This window comes from Lutra lutra, chromosome X, assembly GCF_902655055.1.
Source record: "Lutra lutra chromosome X, mLutLut1.2, whole genome shotgun sequence".
In the NCBI taxonomy this organism is placed as follows: domain Eukaryota; kingdom Metazoa; phylum Chordata; class Mammalia; order Carnivora; family Mustelidae; genus Lutra; species Lutra lutra.
In genome coordinates, this window is record NC_062296.1 from 49,736,074 (window position 1) to 49,757,212 (window position 21,139).

A 21,139-nucleotide genomic window follows, 5' to 3' on the forward strand; every position below is an offset into this window, starting at 1 on the left:
AGTGCTATAGAATATTTTTTTTAAGATGTATTTATTTGAGGGGTGCCTGGGTGGTCAGTGGTTAGGTGTCTGCCTTGGGCTCAGGCCATGATCCTAGGGTCCTGGGATCAAGCCCTGAGTCCGGCTTCCTGCTCAGCAGGGAGACTGCTTCTCTCTGCTTCTGCCCTGTCTCTCTCAAATAAATAAATAAAATCTTTAAAGAAAAAAAGATTTATTTGAGAGAGAGTGGTTGCGCACGCAAGTGGGGGGAGGGGCAGAGAAAGAAGAGGGGAGAGACTCTCAAAAAATATTTTATTTATTTGGGGCGCCTGGGTGGCTCAGTGGGTTAAACCTCTGCCTTCGGCTCGGGTCATGGTCTCGGGGTCCTGGGATCAAGCCCCGCATTGGGCTCTCTGCTCAGCAGGGAGCCTGCTTCCCCCCTCTCTCTGCCTGCCTCTCTGCTTACTTGTGATCTCTGTCTCTCTCTGTTAAATAAATCAATAAAATATTTTAAGAAATATTTTATTTATTTATTTGAGAGAGAGAGATTGAGGAGGGAGGAGGGGCAGAGGGAGAGGGAGACTGAGTCACCCAGGTGCTCCTCTTGTGCATTTCAGTGAGGTACGGTACCTATAGGAGGTGGGCATTGAAGTCCAATAGGTTTATCAGGAAGATGGTCAACAAAATTATTCTGGTGTGAGGTCAGGCACATCGTGCCTCAACTTACTCATCAGGAAAATGGAATTAAATACACCCCCTCCTCCAAGAATTCAGTATCGTTACAGTTTCGCATTTAACAGTTTAACTAGGAATACACTATGGAGAGACTGAGGCCTAAAAATCTATTAAGTATCTCGGGTGGCCGAAAATCATCTTTCAATCTCTTGCTGACTGCCGCTGAAATACCCACAGTTGAGGGTGAGAGCTGCGGGATCGGAGTCAGACGGCTGTCCATAATCTTGGCATGGTCCTTGGGAAAGATTTCCGGGGTGAAGGAACCTCGTGTCGAAAAGCAAGCTAAGGATGACTGAGGGAGAGTGAGTTGGAGACTTCCTGTGCCGTTTCCTCCTCCACTTCTTCCTCCCTCCCCCACTGCCGCCAATCACAAATTCTGACCCTTAAGGCACAAAGGTAGAAAATCCCACGGGGTCTCAGGCCAGGAAGCCTCTCATTGTCCCGCTCTGACTAGAAACTCGGAGAATGGGAAAAGGCCACCCTCTCCTCGCCTGTCCCCTGCTTTCTTGCTCCTTGCCACGCTGGGCTTGCTGTGGCAAGTGGGAAGCCGTCTCCGGCTGCAAGCAATCCTTTTTGCAAAGCCGAGGAATGAGTGAATGAGAGAGAGTGACAGAAAGAGAGACAGAGAGTGTACGTGTGTCTGTTGTGTCTCTGTGGTGGAAGGAGGATTGGGGGTGGGATTCCATGACGTTACCGGCTCCGCCTCCGGGTGTATATAAGGGGGGCGCTTGGCGCGCAACGACCCCAAGCCGCAGCTTTGAAGCCTGAACAACGAAGTCGGTATCCCCAACCCAACTCGGTTTAACTCAGCCTCACCCAACCCAATCTGAGACTCGCCTCTCCCTGGGCTTGCAACAGCTCTCTGGTAAGCCTCGGGGGCCGACAGGTGTGTCGGAAGGGGACTGCGAGGGTCTGGGCATACCTAGGATTCCCCGGCAACCATAGCGTGCAGTTGCATCAACGCGGCCGTGACCTGTTGCTGGGCGAGACCCCGGCCCCGGGATGGCTCCCGTCTCCACCTCAGCCCCAGACCGTTTCTAGATGAAGCCGGGAGCTGAGTTGGGGGGCGTAGGGTGGAACCCCTCTCTGTTGCAAGCAATTTCGGGCTGCCCTGGAGCCCCTCTCAGGGTGCATCTCCAAATCTTCAGATGTCGAAGCCCCGCCCCACTGTTGATTCTTGCTGGTCAGCCTTGCAGGGGCGGGAGGAAGTGGGGGAACATTTGCTTACTCCCCTGGGCGACAGTAGCACGATTTACCCGGTGTGGGCTTGGTGAGTAGGGGTGAAATTGAGTCGGTGCTCACTTTTTGATCTGCCGGGGAGGTCGGTTTCCCCCCCGCCCCGCCCTCCTGGCAGTGTAGGAACCTTGCCTATTAAGTAACCCTTGGGGTAAGCACCGAAAAGGAACGTGGATAGTGGATGTGAGAAGGGGGTTCTCCCTAGATTTATTTGCTGGTTGCTCCTGGGGTGAGTTCTGTTTAATTCTACAGGCCAGGGAATGGACCCAGATTAGGTTCCATGGTTCCTGGGTTAGGGTCAAGGATAAACCCTAATTACCCCGTCAGAGAGAGAGAGAAAGAGAGAGACTGATACTGAGCACTCAATGAGGTGCCTGGCTTCTGTACCGCAGGGGCCTTCCACATGTCTTTTGTGCATTTAGTCCTACAAACCTGTGAGTTACTGTTTATTCCTACTTGTTAAAGAAGAGACTGAGGTTAGAGGAAGACACTTGCTTTTGCCCCTTAAATGTCCTCCCCATCCCCCCACCGCTCCTTTGCCGGATGGAGTGGGTATTGTCATGCACTCTCAGAGCTTAGGGATAATGAGCCCCATTGAAGGGCTTTTTGTCTTGTTTTTCACCAGATCTTAGGCTCCTCTGAAATTTCAGCTAGAATGCTGTGGCGGGCCCTTCGCAGAGTGGGTCAAAAGCTGGTACGCAGACGGGCGCTGGAGCCAGGCATGGCTGAGACTCGCCTTGCCCGATGCCTGAGCACCCTGGATTTAGTGGCCCTGGGTGTGGGCAGCACCTTGGGTGCAGGTGTGTATGTCCTGGCTGGTGAGGTGGCCAAAGATAAAGCAGGACCGTCCATTGTGATCTGCTTTTTGGTGGCCGCCCTGTCTTCTGTGTTGGCCGGATTGTGCTATGCGGAGTTTGGTGCCCGAGTCCCCCGTTCTGGTTCTGCATATCTCTACAGTTATGTCACAGTGGGTGAGCTCTGGGCCTTCACCACGGGCTGGAACCTCATCCTGTCCTATGTTATAGGTGAGATGCTGGGGCCGGGAGGGATCCTGTGCACGGCCAATGAAGGGGCGCGATGGTGAAGTGATAAATTAACATTTACAGGACTTCAGTACCCCTAAATGTGTGTGTGTTGGGGGGCCGGCTGGGAAGGTTGAAGGTGTGGAGAAATTGTTCGTTCTCCTTAACCTCTGTCCTGGGGTCGTAAATTGACTGGTTTTGGTTTTTTAAAAAGCAAGGCTAGGGGCGCCTGGCTGGCTCAGTTGGTGAAACATGCTGACTCCTGATCTTCAGGTTGTGAGTTCAAGCCCCACTCTGGGTGTAGACCCCACTTAAAAAACAAAAAAAGTAAGAATAGATGAAAACAGCAGGGATTATTTGTGTGACTGGTTTCTGGGGGGGGGGGAATTGACCCCATTGTTTTCCCCTCTGCTCCCCCAGGTACAGCCAGTGTGGCCCGGGCCTGGAGCTCGGCGTTTGACAACCTGATTGGGAACCAAATCTCTCAGACCCTGCAGGGGAGTATCTCACTGCATGTTCCCCATGTCCTCGCAGAATATCCAGACTTCTTTGCTCTGGGCCTTGTGTTGTTGCTCACTGGTGAGGGAAGACACAGGGAACCGGTGGGGGCAGGGCTAGGAGGGACCAAGCCAGAGACAGGGCTGGTGGAGGGGATAATGGTGAGAAAGAAGATAAGCTGAGTGGGAAAGCTGTGCACGGAAGCGGGAAACAAAGCTCCGATGGAGGACTTTTCTGAGTCCTGACTGCTTCTTTCCCACAGGATTGCTGGCTCTGGGGGCTAGTGAGTCAGCCCTGGTCACCAAAGTGTTCACGGTGGTGAACCTTTTGGTTCTCGGTTTTGTCATCATCTCGGGCTTCATTAAGGGGGACCTGCACAATTGGAAACTCACAGAAGAGGACTACAGACTGACCATAGCTGGCCTCAATGACACCAATAGGTTAAGACATTAACTCTCAGGAGCTGCAGGGCTGGGAGCATGAGGGAGAGCCAAGGGGGAAGCCATGCTAAGGGCTTCGGGATTGGGTCGGGGAGGAGGAATGGGAGCTGAGGCCTCAAAGACCTGGCAGAGTAGTTTGGCATCAGAGAAAAGGCAGAGGAGGCTGAACACACCTTTTACCTTTTCTATCTGTTTCTTGCATTTTAGCTTGGGCCCCCTGGGCTCTGGAGGATTTGTGCCTTTCGGCTTCGAGGGGATTCTCCGAGGAGCAGCTACCTGTTTCTATGCATTTGTTGGTTTCGACTGTATTGCTACCACTGGTAACACAGTCACTCTGGTTCTGTCGGGGGCCGGGGTACAATGTATGCTCCGGTGGCATGCACATTGGCGGCGGAGGGGGGGGGTGTTGGGGGGTGTAGGGGAGGGGACCTGCTTCCCTAATTCCGAAACTTGTACCCCTTCCTGCAGGCGAGGAAGCCCAGAATCCCCAGCGTTCCATCCCTGTGGGCATCGTGATTTCACTGTTCGTCTGCTTTTTGGCGTATTTTGGGGTCTCTTCGGCACTTACCCTTATGATGCCTTACTACCAGCTTCAACCCGAGAGTCCCCTGCCTGAGGCATTTCTTTATACTGGTTGGGCCCCTGCCCGCTATGTTGTGGCTATTGGATCCCTCTGTGCTCTTTCTACCAGGTCAGTGGCGAACGTTTGTTTTCCTCTACTGTAGGAATATTAGGCTTTAGCATTCAGTGCTCGCGAATACCCCTTCAAAGGGCTTTGAGGAGGGGCACCTGGGTAGCTCAGTGGGTTAAGTGTCTGCCTTCGTCTCAGGTCATGATTCCGGGGTCCTGGGATCGAGCCCCGTGTTGGGCTCCCAGCTCTGCGGGGAACCTGCTTCTCCCTCTCCCACTTCCCCTGCTTGCGTTCACTCTCTCTCTCTGTCTCTCTCTGTCAAATAAATAAATTCTTTAAGGAAAAAAAAAAGGGGCTGTGAGGAGAAGGCTGGGTGGGTACAGAGACCTCAGTGAACTCATGCCACTCTGGCCATTCCTCTCTCAGCCTCTTAGGCTCTATGTTCCCCATGCCTCGGGTGATCTATGCGATGGCAGAGGATGGCCTCCTGTTCCGTATCCTTGCCAGGGTCCACACGGGCACACACACCCCCATCGTGGCCACTGTGGTCTCTGGTATTATTGCAGGTAAAAAAAAAAAAAAAAAAGTCTTTGCCCTTCCCCTAGTTGTTTCACCAATTCCCTTAACTCTGCTCTTCCCTTCTCTCATTTCTTGGTTTCTGCCCATCAATTTCAGCATTCATGGCATTCCTCTTTGAACTCACTGATCTTGTGGACCTCATGTCAATCGGGACCCTGCTGGCTTACTCTCTGGTGGCTGTTTGTGTTCTCATCCTCAGGTGAGAGTCTCTCTGTAAATCGGGATTGGGTTTTTTTGTTCTTGGATTGAGGAACGCTAGAGGTCTATTCCTCCTCCTTCCTCCACCTGCCTTATCCTGACCCTCCTGGAGGGATGTGGACAGCCCAGCCCGCCAAAAAGAGCTTGGACCCTTAATCATGAGGGAGGTTAAGCTGCGTGGGAGAAGATGCTAAAGCAGTTAGGGGTCGTCCTTAATCCTGCCTTCTTACTCCTGCCTCAGGTATCAGCCTGAGCTGAGGAATGGTGAAGATGAGGTGGAGTTACAGGAGGAGAAGCTCCCCAAAGCAGAGAAGCTGACCCTGCAGGGACTCTTCTGTCCTCTCAACCCCATCCCCACTCCGCTCTCTGGCCAAGTTGTCTATGTGTGTTCCTCATTGCTTGGTGAGCAATGAAATTTTTCTCTAGGGTGGTGGTTTCGAGGTCGCTGTGATGGGGTGGCAGGGGTGGGTGTGGTGGAATGTGTGGCATTTGGTGGCTGAGGATGAACTAGAGAGAGCGTGGCCTTCCTTGGAATGGGGTGTCTGATATCTTCACATGCTGGTCTCAAGATCTGGTTTTGATATTCTTCACCTTGACCCTTGAAGCCCTGCTCCTGACTCTTCTTTGCCTGGTATTGGCCCAGTGGCCCATCCCACTGCTTTCTGGAGACCCGGTGTGGACCGCAGTGGTTGTGCTGCTTCTGATGCTCATTACTGGGATCACTGGGGTCATCTGGAGACAGCCACAGAGTCCCACTCCCCTGCACTTCAAGGTAAATGACTTCTTTCTTCCCACCTCCCCACCCATCTCAGAAGAGCAGGCTCCAGATGCTTTGGGCTCTAATAAGGTTCGTAAATATTCTTTAATTGGATGAGGAAGGAGAGATACCAGAGAAACCTAGGCCGAATACTTCTCTCACCCTCCGTAGTTCCTTTCCAGCTCTGTTTCCCCAAACTGTGTATCCTTGGAGTCCTGTAGGAGGTGCAGTGTAGTGGGCGTTGAAATACACAAGATGAGTAGGAGCTGGACCCTCCCTTTCTAGGCGAGTAGGTTAGGGATCTCTTTCTAGGTCACCTCATGGGATATACAAAGAAGATTTTGCTTTGTTCCCAGGTACCTGCTTTGCCTCTCCTCCCACTAGTGAGCATCTTTGTGAATGTTTACCTTATGATGCAGATGACAGCGGGTACCTGGGCCCGATTTGGGGTCTGGATGCTGATTGGTAGGTATCCACTGGGGAAAAGTAGTCCTGGGTGTCCTACCCCGATCCTTTTCCCTCTTGGTCTCATGTAGGGAGACATGTGAAGCCTTTACGGGTCACTATTTCCCTACCTCACAGCTCCCTTTCCCCACTAGGCTTTGCTATCTACTTCGGCTATGGGATCCAGCACAGCCTGGAGGAGGTTAAGAGTAACCAAGCCCCACTCAAGTCTAGGGCCAAAACTGTAGACCTTGATCTCAGCAGTGCCTGTACTCATTCGATCTGATGTCATCACCCCTGAATGCTGTCTGGTCCCCCTGCACAATAATGGTGAGCACCCTTGAGCACACGGGAAGCTAGGGCTCCTGTGGGATGTGGGTGGGGGACCACTAACAGAGCTCTGTATTTGTTGTGGAGTGAAGGATGTGTCTTTGCTGTTTCTCCTCTTGGTTTTTAAATTTTTATTTTTAGTGGTCTCCTTTCTGATCATGTCTGTAGCTGCTTCCTGGCTTTTACAAAATTATTAAAAAGAAACCAGAAAAAGAAACCATGTCTTGTTCTTTGCTTGCTAGAGATGATGTGGGGCCTGACTTTTTGGTGTGGAGAGAGCTTCAGATAAGTGTGCTGCATTTGCTCCAGTCACCGCTAAAGGATCTGTTGTGCCTGTGTGTTTCTTGTTGGCTCAGGGTTGGAGGAGGGTGGCGTGAGCACTTGTCAAGCCTAGTCCCACTTAAAGGAATGATCTTGAGATAGGTTTCCCTCTTGCTATACTAAAGGTTAGCTTCTGAGTAAGTAGGACGGCAATACTTGCCTTTGAGATTTGGGGGTGGACTCTGATCTCCACACTGGCATTGGTCAGGACCTACACTGAGACCATTGTCTTCTGTTCCACCCCTTCTAGTTGGACCGGACCCAGACTCTTGTGACTGCCTGGGTAACAGCAATTTTGGCTAGGGTATTTGGCCCTGCTGGGAGGAGGGGTAGACCGGAGTGGGGTTTGGTAGAGGACTGTATATCCGTGTAGATCCCAATGGCTGTAGAAGTGGTAAGGCAGCAGAGGTCAGAGCTTTGCTCAGACCGAGAATGATTCATTCATCCACCTATTCAACAATGGAGCCGGGTGCTTGGGATACAAATATGAATAAAACCTCTAGTCCCTGCCCTCAAGGAACTCACCATCTAGAGGGGGTGAAGCAGGTACACATGAAATAAATGATGTGACTTGACACTGGGGGAGGTGTGAGTGCTGATTGCTACAGAAACATAAAAGAAGGACATCCTTGACCTGAGTCTTGAATGGGTGTTCCTGAAGTGGACTGAGAGGAGGGCTTGTTTGTTGGTGAGTGGTGTGCACAAAGCCACGAAGTGTGAAGAAGCACGTTGTATTTGGAGGAATGGCCTGTAGGTTAGTGCGGTTGGAGGGTAGCCTGTGTGGGGTTGTGAAATAAAGCAGACCATAGGAACAGTGTGGGTGGCTTTGTATATCCTACCAAGGAATTCAGACGTTCTCTTTGTAAATGGTGCGAGTGTGCAGGGGAGGGGGGCAGGTAGTGAAGGAGTCTAAGGAAGATGGTTGGGTTTGTTAGTCCCCACAGCAGCAAGGGGGGTGCTTCCAAAGAGGCTGGGGGAAGTTAGAGCAGCGGGATAACAGTCACCATTTCACCCTTGTGTGACATTGCTAGTAGTAATTAGGAGGATGTTGCGATCATTTGGGTAACATATTTTAGGGTTCTTGGTCAGTTGGATGTAGGAGGTAAGAAAGAAGTGGATGGCTTCGATTTCTGCATGAAATTCCTGATTGGGTGATCAGATTATTAGCCAAGATGGCAAAAGAGGAGTAGCATATTGGGGGAAAGATGAAATCAGATCAAGATATGCTAGTTTATAAACATATAAGAATTTAGCTTCATATAGGTCAAGATATGTAATCAACAACTGGAACTTGAAGCTAGGCTAGAAGTCCAGGCTAGAGTTTAAGATTTGGGGGCCATCAACTCAGAGCACACATGTATATTTGGGGGAGATTGGCTGGCTCAGTTGGTAGAACATGTGAGTCTTGATCTTGGGGTTGTGATTTCAAGCCCCCCATTGGGCTTAGGGATTATTTAAAAAAAAAGAAACCTCTAGTATAAGTTATATAATTATCTTTATATAAAAAGAGCTCTTTCAAATCAGTAAGATGAGGGGCGCCTGGGTGGCTCAGTGGTTAAGCATCTGCCTTCAGCTCAGGTCATGATCCCAGGGTCCTGGGATTGAGTCCTGCTTTAGGCTCCCTGCTCAGCTTCCCCCTCTCCCACTTCCCCTGCCTGTGTTCCCTCTCTCAGTATCTCTTTCCTTGTCACATAAATAAATAAAATCTTTAAAAAAATCAGTAAGATGAATAAACTGATAGTTGAATCAAGGATATAAATAGTTTGCAGGAAAAAATATGTAACACCAACAAATACTGATACTCAGCCTCACTCATTAAATTCAAGACAAAACAATTGAGAACTCAGTTCTTAACCTTATAGATCAGCAAAACAAATTTTTGTAATTTGTTACAAATTACATCCAATGTGGGTCTTGAACCCACAACCCTGAGCTGTGTGCTCTACAGACTGAGCCAGCCAGGTGCCCCCCTCAATAAACCAAAGTTCAGTGATTTGGTGTTGGCAAAAGTGAGGGGAAACAGACAGTCTTATGCTTGATGGGGATTACATTGTTGTAACTTTTGTGACAGTAATTTGATAATACAAGAATTAAAAACATTCCTTTTGATCTGACAATTACACTTACAGGAATTTTTAAAATTTCACTTATATAAGGATATTTACTGTGACATTTTAAGACAATAAAACTTGGAAGCTACCGAGTGTACATCAGCAAAGAACTAGTTAAGTTACAATACATTAATTCGGTGGAATATTTACAGAGCCAGTAAAAAAATGACATAGAATTCTATGTGCCAAGAGGTGATACAGAAAGCTCTTCAAGATAGACTATTAAGTAGGAACAAAACAAAATGGAACAAAAACCCCAAGGTGCAGAACATTTGTGTGATGTCTGTTTATCATAATTTTTTTTTTCTGGAAAAATATATAGGAAACTTAACTTCTGGTTTTTCTTCTGTACTTTTTCAGTTTTCCTAACCAGATAGAAGCATTACTTTTCTCATTCATTTTATAATCATCATAACAGTAAAAAATAACAGTAAAAAATTGGGGGACCTCTAACATTTAAGGGATGAAAGAAGATTCAGCACCAGAGATGAAGAAAGAATGACTGAAGAGAAAGTACAGTGATGTGGGAAGTCTAGGGAGGAAAGGACTTTCCAAGAACAGTCAGTGATGCCAAATGCTGCCTAAAGAGCCACGTTAAGTAAGATGAGGACAGAAGAGGGTTTATTGGCTTTGTCAGTAGGTAATTTGATCATTTCATGAGTAGTTTTGGTCAGATGGTAGGAATGGGGGTCCTAAGGCAGTGGGTAGAGTAAATGGAGGGTGAGGAAGCAGGTACAGCGTTTCAAGCCACCAGCCAAAGGGAGTCAAGAGGATTTTGTTTTATAAGATGGGCTGTTCTGGTATTTTCATGCTTAACGAAGATTGTCAATGGAGAAAGTGAATACATTTTGGTTCTACTGTTGAAATAAATCATTTATGAAGGATGGACTAGTTCTCTGCTTTGGTTTCCTAGCCTTTTTTTATTCAGTGCGATGTTTCCCATACTTCAGACCTTCAGGAATTTTTCTCTATTTGTGTAATTCCTGTAATGTTAAAAAAAACCAAAACCCTCACTTTTTAAAGCTTAAATACACTTATTTATTTATATTTATATTTTTAATTTATTTTTTTAAAGATTTTATTTATTTATTTGACAGAGATCACAAGTAGGCAGAGAGGCAGGCAGAGAGAGAGGAGGGGAAGCAGGCTCCCCGCTGAGCAGAGAGCCGGACAACGATGTGGGGCTGGATCCCAGGATCCTGGGATCATGACCCGAGAGGAAGGCAGAGGCCTTAACCCACTGGGCCACCCAGGTGCCCCCTAATTATTTATTTTTTAAAATTTTATTTATTTATTTGACAGAGATCACAAGCGGGCAGAGAGGCAGGCAGATAGAGAGGAGGAAGCATGTTCCCTGCTGAGCAGAGACCACGCCCCTCCCCCATGCTGGGCTCGATCCCAGTACCCTGGGATTATGACCTGAGCCAAAGGCAGAGGCTTTAAGCTACTGAGCTACCCAGGCGCCCCTACACTTATTTATTTTTAAAGATTTTATTTATTGATTTGAGAGGGGGGAGAGGACTTGCAGAAGCCTGAGGGGGGGAAGGGCAGAGAGAGAGAGAGAGAGAGAGAGAGAAGCAGGCTCCTCAATGAGCAAAGAGCCCGGCCTGGGGCTTGATCCCAGGACCCCAGGATCATGACCTGAGCTGAAGGCAGATGCTTAACTGACTGAGCCACCCAGGTGCCCCTATTTATAAAGTTTTATTTAAATAATTTGTATATCCAACCTGGGGCTCATGACTCCAAGGTCAAGAGTAGCACAGCACACTCTTCTGACTTGGTCAGTCAGGTGCCCTAATACATTTACTTAAAAGAAAAACATTTGGGGGCGCCTGGGTGGCTCAGTGGGTTAAAGCCTCTGCCTTCGGCTCAGGTCATGATCCCGGGGTCCTGGGATCGAGCCCCCATGACCAGCTTTCTGCTCCGCGGGGGGTTTGCTTCCCTTCCTCTCTCTCTGCATGCCTCTCTGCCTACTTGTGACCTCTATCAAATAAATTAAAAAAAAATCTTAAAAAAAAGGAAAACATTTTACCACTATCATACATAAAAAGCAAAGTATTTCCCTGAGACACATTAAAAGAAATATCCAACTATTCAAAAATGTTTGGCTGTGTACCAAATAATCCTTAAATGCATTTAGCTTTCCATGGTTTCTCTGCCACCCCCCACTTCCATCAACCATGGTCTGGAAGCCAACGGTCCTCATGTATAGTCCGAAGCTCAGTGGTAGCTTGATGCTACATCAGTGCCTATATCATTCACCTCGCTTCATCTTATCATGTAGGCATTTTATCATCTCACATCCTCTCCAGAAGAAAGGTGAGTATAGTACAAGATCTTTTGAGAGAGACCATATTCACATTACTCAGGATATTGTCATATTTGTTCTATTTCATTACCATTGTTAATCCTTTATTGTGCCGAATTTATAAATAAACTTTATCATAGGTATGTCTGCGCAGGAAGAAATAGTATATATCGTGTTCAGTGCTCTCTGTGGTTTTGGGCATTTCCTGGGAGTCTTGGAACATACCCCCTGTGGATAAGAGGGAACTGTTAAATACTGCACTTTGGAAACCCTTAGGCAGTTAGTCAGTAATCTCTTTAGGATGCTGAGTTTATAGATGGCTTTAGGCATGGTCTAATCTCCTCAAGAAGTCAGGGATAAACTTGGCCCAAATACCTACAAAGACACCAAGCAGGAAATAAGCAAGTGTCCTGAGAGCTATGCATGAAATCCCATGAAGAACTCAAATCAGGGAGTTCTGGGAAGTCTTCATGGAGGTGGAGGCTCTTAAACTGAGGCACAAAGGATAGGTAAAATGTGTAATTTCAGCAACGGGTAGAGCATTTCAGGAGGAGGGAACCTTGGTCATAAAGACAAGAAATTGAGAATGGTGTGCCTACAGCCTCAGATGTTGAAGGGATGAAGTGGAAAAATAGGACAGGAAACATACCTTCCAGTCAGACCCTTTGAAGGTCATTACTTTCAGAGCTTAGTCTAAGGGCAGGGAAGTGTGGATGAGAACGTTCGAACGAGTGAAGGAAAGCGGTTCTGTGATTCGGTTCAATGAATGTACCTCAACTGCCCAGTCACACCGTTATAATCTAGATCTTGCCAGAATGTACACCTGTGAAACCACGAATTCAAACATCAAGTTCTCTGTCCACAGCTTCCCCAACTCACTTGCTCAAGTAACCCCACAACAATAATTCTTTGACCTCATGAATCCCCTAATTCATTCTCCCCTCCCACATACATTTTTCTCTTATTTTATCGGGTTCTGCCAGTATTTGCTTGCTCCCTTTCCCACTTAAATTCCTGAATTTATTATCATTATGACTCTTGCAAATACCTTCACCTCCCTAGGCAGTATTCCAGAGTCCTACGCCCTGCCCCCAGAGGAATCCGAACATCGCACCTGTGGGGTTCAGGAGTTTTGGAGGCAATCCTAAACCTGGGCAGCTTAACAACCGTCAGCCTTCACTAGGTCCTCACCACTACCTGGGAACCTTTTTTTTTCTCTCCAATTCCCCTCTCTAAAACAACTGTTTCTTACCTTATTCACATTCTTCAAATCTCTCCCTCCTACTCTCTGCTCTTGACTGCCTCATACTTTAATGAGAAAATACATGCCCATCAGATAAAACTCCCTCATCTTCCTGTGGGTTTTTTCCTTTAATGAAAATAGCTTCTTGGGGTGTCTGGCTGGCTCAGTTGGTAGAACATGGGATTTTTGGGGTGCCTGGGTGGCTCAGTCATTAAGCTCCTGCCTTCAGCTCAGGTCATGATCCCAGGGTCCTGGGATCTAGCATGGGGCTCTCTGCTAGGTGGGGAGCCTGCTTCCCTCTTCCCTGCCTGCCTCTCTGCCCACTTTGATCTTTCTTTGTCAAATAAATAAAATCTTTTAAAAAAATAGCTATGTAGTTGCTTCAGAACTTTTTCTTGAATGACTCTACCTCACTGAGTTGAATCATTTCCATATCGGTCTGCACTATTACCATAAATTTTATTTACAGGAATTTTAATATCTGGTAGAGCAAGTCCCTCTCCTTTACTCCATTACCCTTTTCGTTTTTAGAATTTTCCTGGCTATAATTGCATATTTTTTCTGAAGGTGTTTTTCTTTTTTTTTTTTTTTAACAAGGTGTAATGCATGCTTATTAACCAATTTGCATTCTTGGTTGCTGTCTTTTTTTTTTTTTTTTAAGATTTTATTCATCTATTTGACAGAGAGAGATCACAAGCAGGCAGAGAGGCAGGCAGAGAGAGAGGAGGAAGCAGGCTCCCCGCCAAGCAGAGAGCCCGATGCGGGGCTTGATCCCAGGACCCTGAGATCATGACCCGAGCCGAAGGCAGCGGCTTAACCCACTGAGCCACCCAGGCGCCCCGCTGACTGTCTTTTAACCTACTCAATAAATGAGAGTCTTTTTAAAAAAGATTTATTTATTTATTTGAGAGAGGGGGAGGGCAGAGAGAGAGGAAGAGGATCTCAAGCAGACTCTGCACTGAGAGCAGAGCCTGGTGCGGGGCTGGATCTCATGACCCGGAGATCATGATCTGAGCTGAAACCAAAAGTCAGATGCGCAACAGAATGAGCCCCCCAGGTGCCCCATATTAATGAGAGTTTTCATAAGCTCTCATTAGAGTCCACGCTGTTCACCTGCTGCCTTATATGCTTACCTATTTCACCATTTCTGCATTAATTTGTTAAGGAACAGGAGAATAAAATTTGTAGTTTATGCCAGGGTAAGGGAAGATAATCTACAGCCTGTTGAGTGCCATTTAATGGCATTTTCTTACTCATTCTTGTATATCCTCCTCAACATGCACCTGCTTCCTTTATTATCTCCTTTCTTCTTCTTTTACTTTTTTCCCTGTCTCTTAATTCTTTCTTACTGGTAACATCTAGGGAGGCTATCTAGACCGAAAACAGAAACACTGGAGAAACCCATACAATGACATAAGGGCTTTCACCCTTTCTGCATATTTTTTATTCACTTTTGTTTGTTTTTTATTTCACCTTTTCTGCGTATTTTTATTTTTTATTCAATGCAGTGGTACCAGTTCCATAGCCCTGAATTTAGAGGCATATTTACAGTCAGTATAATCAAGAGTCATTTGATTCTTGTTTGCCTTATATAATCTTGGGTGATATCATATCCATCCTACTACAGACGCTATTTTAAAGTAATCTGTACATTGGGGCGCCTGGGTGGCTCAGTGGGTTAAAGCCTCTGCCTTCGGCTCAGGTCATGGTCCCAGGGTCCTGGGATCAAGCCCCGCATTGGGCTCTCTGCTCCGCAGGGAGCCTGCTTCCTCCTCTCTCCCCCTGCCTGCCTCTCTGCCTGCTTGTGATCTCTGTCTGTCAAATAAATAAATAAAATCTAAAGTAATCTGTACACCTAGCGCGGGGCTTGAGCTCATGACCCAAAGATGGGTCTTGCATACTCTAGCGACTGAGCTAACCAGGCATTCCAGCTACAGACATTATTAATCACTAAGATTTCTTTTTTAATTTTTAAAGATTTTATTTATTTATTTGACAGAGAGAGAGAGATCACAAGTAGGCAGAGAGGCAGGCAGAGAGAGAGGGGGAAGCAGGCTCCCTTCTGAGCAGAGAGCCTTATGTGGGGCTCCATCCCAGGACCCTGAGATCATGACCTGAGCCAAAGGCAGAGGCTTAACCCACTGAGCCACCCAGGCGCCCCAATCACTAAGATTTCTAAGATGTATGGGAAAGGACCACCATGGGCTGGAGAGCCAAGGTCTAAGTTTCCTCCTGTTTCCTGTTCATTTATTATTTTTACTAACATACAATGCATTATTTGCCCCAGGGGTACAGGTCTGTGAATCATTAGGCTTACACATTTCACAGCACTCACCATAGCACATACCCTCCCCTGTGTCCATAACCCAACCATCCCTGTTCATTTATGAACAAAAAAGTTATGGTAGAGCCAGGGGCCTGGGCGGGATGATGAAGTTGGGAGCGCTTGGTTTGCCAGCCAGGAAATGGAGAACAACAATGGAAATTCACGCTTGTTACCAATTACATGCCCGCCAGTGTTCTAGATGCTTTACATATGTTATTCCATTGAATGAGAAGCTTGGAACTACTTTTATTTCCATTTTATAGGTGAAAAAATGGAGGCAATGAGATTCTGAGTAGCTAGCACTAGTATATGGTGCATGAGGATTCGGTCAACTATGAGATACTCGACCGCCCTTTTCCACCAGACTTCCTTGTGTATTTTAGCAATCTGGGATTGTAAAATGAATACCAAATTGCAGGATGCAAAAGAAGAGGCGTTAATAGCAGTACTTCCCCTGTTTTGCCTTTCTTCTTCAATGTACTAAGTGCTTTAGATGCAGAAAATTTCAAAGAGGGAAAAGAAATTATTTTTAGAAGCTCCGTCTTTTCCATGACAGGTAATGACCGACTCAGAGACTGTCAGGGCCAGGAGGAAACTCTCTTAATGTTTCCAGAATTGAAACCACAATCTCTTTTCTTCATCTTGCTAGCCAGCTTCATGTTTGGCTTGACTGAGGTGCACAAGCCTCAAAAGAGGGCTATGAGGCGGGAGGCTTGTTAATGTTTTGATTTGGGGTTTTTCCCAAAATCTGGAGGCATCATGCTTTAACACTGTTGTCTCTGAATAGAGATTTCAGTAAAAGGCCAACTCCTTTGTTGAAAGCATTATCCATATATTTAGCTGGTACCAAACATGTTTACTTGTATATTCCATCCCCATCCCTAAAACCATTTGTCTGGAGATGGGTGGGACTGCTGCCCTTACTGGGAACCTGCAGGGGAGTCATTAGACAGTCTCCTTCAGATTCGACAAGGGCTGGGCAGCAGAAACCTTTCTTGGAACTACGGGGTTTTTCATTCCTCTCAACTTCTGATATATATATATTTAAGACTTTATTTATTTATTGGACAGAGAGGAATACACCGAGACAGGGAACACAAACAGGGGAAGTGGGAGAGGGAGAAGCAGGCTCCCCGCCCAGCAGGAAGCCCCATGTGGGGTTCCACCCCAAGACCCCAGGATCATGAGCTCAGCAGAAGGCAGACGCTTAAGAACTGAGCCACCCAGGCGCCCCTCAACTTCTGATATTTCTGACATTTGCCTCTCTTGAATAACCAGTGGGCAGTACTGTTTACTTCCTTCGCCCTACTTCCCCCTCCCCCCTCCTCTCTTCCCCCTCCACCTCTCCCCCCACTTCCCCCTCTCCTCTTCTCCCCCCTCACTCACTCCCCCCTCTCTATTTCCGCTCCCTCCTTCTCTCTTTCCGCTCTCCCTCTCTCTTTCTGCTCTCTCCCTCTCACCCTTTTCGATCTCCCCCAAGGCCTCCTCTCTGCTTGCCTGTAACCCTGGCCATCTGCACCCCTCTCAATAACGGTAGTGTGTTTTCAGTATTGCACCATATTTCCTTACTCTCTGTGATTCTAACCCCGACCTTCTAAGCCGCAACCCTAGGATTTAAGGCCTAGACGGCGCCCCGTGCCCCGACGACGACGACGACGCTTACGCTTACGCCTACGCCGGCATAGAGGGTAAAGGCCAATTGGGCGTGGCCTTTGCTGACGTCACTATGGGGGAGGTGCCTTCTGAGCGTCGAAGGACCCGTAGACAGAGTTTGTGGAGAGGGAACTGTGGCGGTCGTGTTCCTCGCGGAGGTTCGGAATCCTACCTCGGCGGAGGTAGGAAGGGCTAAAGGTGGGTCAGCTACAGGTTCTGAGTGCTTTACAACTAGCAAGAAGATGTGGCCATTTGTTTAATACTTTTTAGAGGGTCTCTGAGGCAGTGGTTTTGAACTGCTGAGTTGCTCTAGCCGACTCAGGTGAAGGAAAATGGGTAAAAGCAGAGGGTTTTTTGTTTTTTGACTTGGATTAAGTATGGGGAGCGGTGTGCGGCCACTGAAAGCGGGAGATAGAAGTTTAGAGGCGAACGACCAAAATGCCGCTGTAATTGGGCCGTTGATGATTGTTGGGGGTGGGGAGCTGAAGGCGCTAGCAGGTCTGCAAGAGTGGGAAAAACAACAGCGAGCGATTGGATACTTTGAACGTATGGGTGGTGACGCGGGGAGATTTTTGAACCAATTAGGAGGAGGCATCGAGTACCAGCCAGACCAATCACAGGGTACCTCGAGCCCTGGTTTCCCTGTTGTGGGGCAGACTATGGTTAAGAAAAGACCGCGTGAAAATTTAGTTCAGGCCCGGTTCTTGGCATGCGACAGCCAGGCCCTGCCCCTCATTAACTGCTTTTTCTGAGTTTTAAAATTTCTAAAACACTTTTTCCCCTTTGGATAACAAGTAACTGGAAACTTTGTAAAGAGATTTATTGAGAGATCGAAGGATAAAGGACAGAATATTAAAATATTTTCTTATTTCATAGGCCTGAACCAGAGATTTAAAAATGGACCATATTGATTTTCGTTTCATGGATTTTAAAGGTATATAGCTTTACATGGTAGTAAAGAAAATGTTAAGTTGTTTGTTGCCTTATCTGAGATCTAAATGTATTTTGTTTCTGAATTTTATCTCTTTGGACTGTCCATAGGTCTGAATTTTCTCATTTATGTACCAGAAAAACAACATAGATGTTTAAGATTCTGGAACCCTCTTATAAGCTAGTATAAGGAAATAGAATTCACAATTCATCGCTTGTTTTCTGAGAATTTTTATGGCATGCAAAGTAACACTGGTTTAATCTGAATTAGAGATCCACTGCTTTAAAAGTACATTAAAAAAATTACTGCAAGATCCCGAAGTGCCTTGCCATAATTACCAGTGAAAAATAAATTATATCCTGTGTAGTTTTAGACTTAAGTGCATTTTATCGTATCTTAATTTTAAAAACTGGTAATCCATGTATGGTATTTATGGGAAATCTTAATAAACAAAAGCAATTTAATTGACCAGAGCACCAGATTCCTCAACCATGCCAGATGTGGGAGAGTTTATGGTATTTCTTTTTTTCTGGGGACATGATTAGACCTGTAATGCATTCACATTCAAATTCACATAATAATGAAATATGTTGTAAGCAGGGTGGCTACAAATATATTAGGTCAGTGTTTTGTTAATGCTTGTCATTTAAAAACTACAACAGTGAAGCCTTAAGTTTTTTTGTAATCCTTAAGCTTTTAAAAAAAAACTTTTTATTTTTTTAATTTTGTCTTTGATTTTTACATGGGGCTCCAACTCACAACCCCAAGATCAAGACACATGATCTACTGACTGAGCCTGCTAGGCTCTCCCAAAGCCTTAAGTTTTAATTTAGGACATAGTATCTTTATTTATGTATTTTATTTTATTTTTAGTTTTTAAGTTATCTCTGTACCCATCACGGGACTGAAGCCCACAACCCTGAGTTCAAGAATTGCATGCTCAAAAAAAAAAAAAAAAAAAAAAAAAAAAAGAATTGCATGCTCTGGGGATGCCTGGGTGGCTCAGTAGGTTGAGCTTCTGCCTTCAGCTCGGGTCATGTTCCCAGGGCTGTGGAATCAAGTCTGGCATCCGGCTCCTTGCTCAGCAGGGAGCCTGCTTCTCTCTCTGTCTGAGGTCCCCCCCCCCCCCCCCCCCCCCCCCCCCCCCGCTTGTGTGCACTCACTCTCTGATGAATAAATGGATAAAGTCTTAAAAGAAATTTTATGCTCCACTGACTGAGCCAGCTAGGCACCCAAAGGATATGGTATCTTAAAGATACAAAAATGAAATAGGGATTATGACTTTTGAGTACAATTGACCCTCAAACAACTAGGGTTTGAACTGCTCAGATCAACTTCTATGCAGATTATTTACAATCTGTTATTGTAAATATTTCTCCTTATGATTTTAACATTTTCTTTTCATTAGCTTACTTTATAACAAGAATACAGTATATAATAAACATAACATGCAGAATATATGTCAATTGACTGTTATTGGTAAGTCTTCTGGTCAGCTGTAGGCTATTAGTAGTTAAGTTTATGGAGAGTTAAATTCGTAGGCTGATTTTTTTTAAATGTGCAGGGGTCAGTGTCCCTAACTGCTGCCCCCCCCCCCCGTGTTGTTCAAGGTTCAATTGTGTATGGTATTTGAGACCTTGTATTTACATAAATATTTGAAGCACACAGAAAAGTACTGAGAACAAGATAATATATTATCCGTATACCTACTATTAAGTTTTGTTGAATCTTAACAGTTTGCCATATGCTTCAGATAGTTCATTGTTCAGAGAACTACAAGATTACATGTACCAGTCTTTCATCTTTAAAATTTTACCTAAATTTTGTCCTTTTGTGTGATTTTTTTTTCTGCAGCTTATCTTTTTTTTTTTTTTTAAAGATTTTATTTATTTATTTGACAGACAGAGATCACAAGTAGGCAGAGAGGCAGGTAGAGAGAGAGAGGGGGAAGCAGGCCCTCTGTTGAGCAGAGAGCCCAGTATGGGGCTCGATCCCATAACCCTGGGATCATGACCCAAGCCAAAGGCAAAGGCCTTAAACCACTGAGCCACCCAGGCACCCCTGCAGCTTTTCTTTTTTTTGCTCAGTATTGTGTTTTCCATATTTACCCATATGGATATTTGAGTTCTAAATCATTTGTTTCCATGGCTGATTAGTATTATTACTTCGAATACAAGTCTCTCTCTCTCTCTCAAATAAAATCTTAAAAAAAATCTCTTTCTCTCTGAAAATAAATAAACCAAATTCTTTTAAAAAGGGGGGCTATGTGGGTGGCTCATTTGGTTAAGCATCTGCCCTTCAGCTCGGGTCACAATCCCTGGTGTCCTGGGATAGAGCCCCAGGTCTGGCTCCCTGCTCAGCGGAAAGCCTGTTCTCCCTCTCACTCTGCAGATCCCCCTGCTTGTGCATTCTCTCTCTCCCTTTTTCTCTCTTTTTTTTTTTTAAAGATTTTTATTTATTTATTTATTTGACAGACAGAGATCACAAGTAGGCAGAGAGGCAGGCAGAGAGAGAGGAAGGGAAGCAGGCTCCCCACCGAGCAGAGAGCCCGATGCGGGACTGGATCCCAGGACCCTGAGATCATGACCTGAGCTGAAGGCAGCGGCTTAACCCACTGAGCCACCCAGGCGCCCGTCTCTCCCTTTCTCTCTTAAATAAATAAAATCTTCACTTTGAATATAAATATACCACAATTTATCTAATCTTCTTTGTTGGCTGTATGAGTTGTTTCAAATATTTGCTATTACAAACAACACTGTAGTGAACATTGTGTTTCAGAGAATTTAGCAGTTTTTCTTTTTCTTGTTTTTTTTTTTTTTTTTTTTTTGAGTAATCTCTATGCCCAGTGTGGGGCTCAAACTTACAGCCCTAGATCAAGAATCACATGCTCTACAGACCTAGTCAGCCAGGGGCCCCTAACAGGAGTTTCCAAACATTATGGCCACCACCCATGGAAAGGAAATATATTTTACATCACATCTACACAATGTGTCAAAAGTTTAATGAAATAACCCTTATTACATGCAATACACTATGACATTTTAAAAAAATTTAAATTCAGTTAATTAACATGTACTGTATTATTTGTTTCAGGGGTACAAGTCAGTGATTCATCAGTCTTATATAATACCCAGTGCTCATTACAATACATACCTGCCCCAATGTCCATTACCCAGTTACCCCATTCCCCCACCCCCCTCCTCTCCCTACACTATGACATTTTCTATTCTATGCTTTTTCATTAATGGGGCACCTTCTCCCTCTCTCTGCCTACTTGTGATCTCTCTGTCAAATAAATAAAATCTTTTAAAAAAATGTTGGTTATGACCCACTAAATTTATTTATTTCTTGAGCAGTTGTGGGTGAGGCTCTAGGGCAGTACTGTCTGAAACAGTGC

At 45.8% G+C, this 21,139-nt stretch overlaps 1 protein-coding gene across 4 annotated transcripts in view; it reads left to right on the plus strand.

Moving 5' to 3' along the window:
• The first annotated feature begins 1,376 nt into the window (after window positions 1-1,376).
• LOC125092250 (cationic amino acid transporter 3) overlaps window positions 1,377-21,139 on the plus strand; it is a 311,497-nt gene continuing 291,734 nt past the window's right edge. The window contains exons 1-12 of one of the 4 annotated variants that reach the window (XM_047716627.1): window positions 1,405-1,579; window positions 2,576-2,975; window positions 3,393-3,551; window positions 3,733-3,910; window positions 4,118-4,230; window positions 4,379-4,601; window positions 4,968-5,107; window positions 5,217-5,319; window positions 5,560-5,720; window positions 5,924-6,090; window positions 6,432-6,540; window positions 6,675-7,066. In XM_047716627.1, the coding sequence (XP_047572583.1) occupies window positions 2,606-2,975; window positions 3,393-3,551; window positions 3,733-3,910; window positions 4,118-4,230; window positions 4,379-4,601; window positions 4,968-5,107; window positions 5,217-5,319; window positions 5,560-5,720; window positions 5,924-6,090; window positions 6,432-6,540; window positions 6,675-6,805 (1,854 nt within the window). In that variant the 5' untranslated portion in view covers window positions 1,405-1,579; window positions 2,576-2,605 and the 3' untranslated portion in view covers window positions 6,806-7,066. Of the gene's footprint in view, window positions 1,580-2,575; window positions 2,976-3,392; window positions 3,552-3,732; window positions 3,911-4,117; window positions 4,231-4,378; window positions 4,602-4,967; window positions 5,108-5,216; window positions 5,320-5,559; window positions 5,721-5,923; window positions 6,091-6,431; window positions 6,541-6,674; window positions 7,067-16,632; window positions 17,010-17,687; window positions 17,746-21,139 lie in introns of those variants that run through there. The other 3 variants (XM_047716623.1, XM_047716624.1, XM_047716625.1) reach the window with 3 other exon arrangements.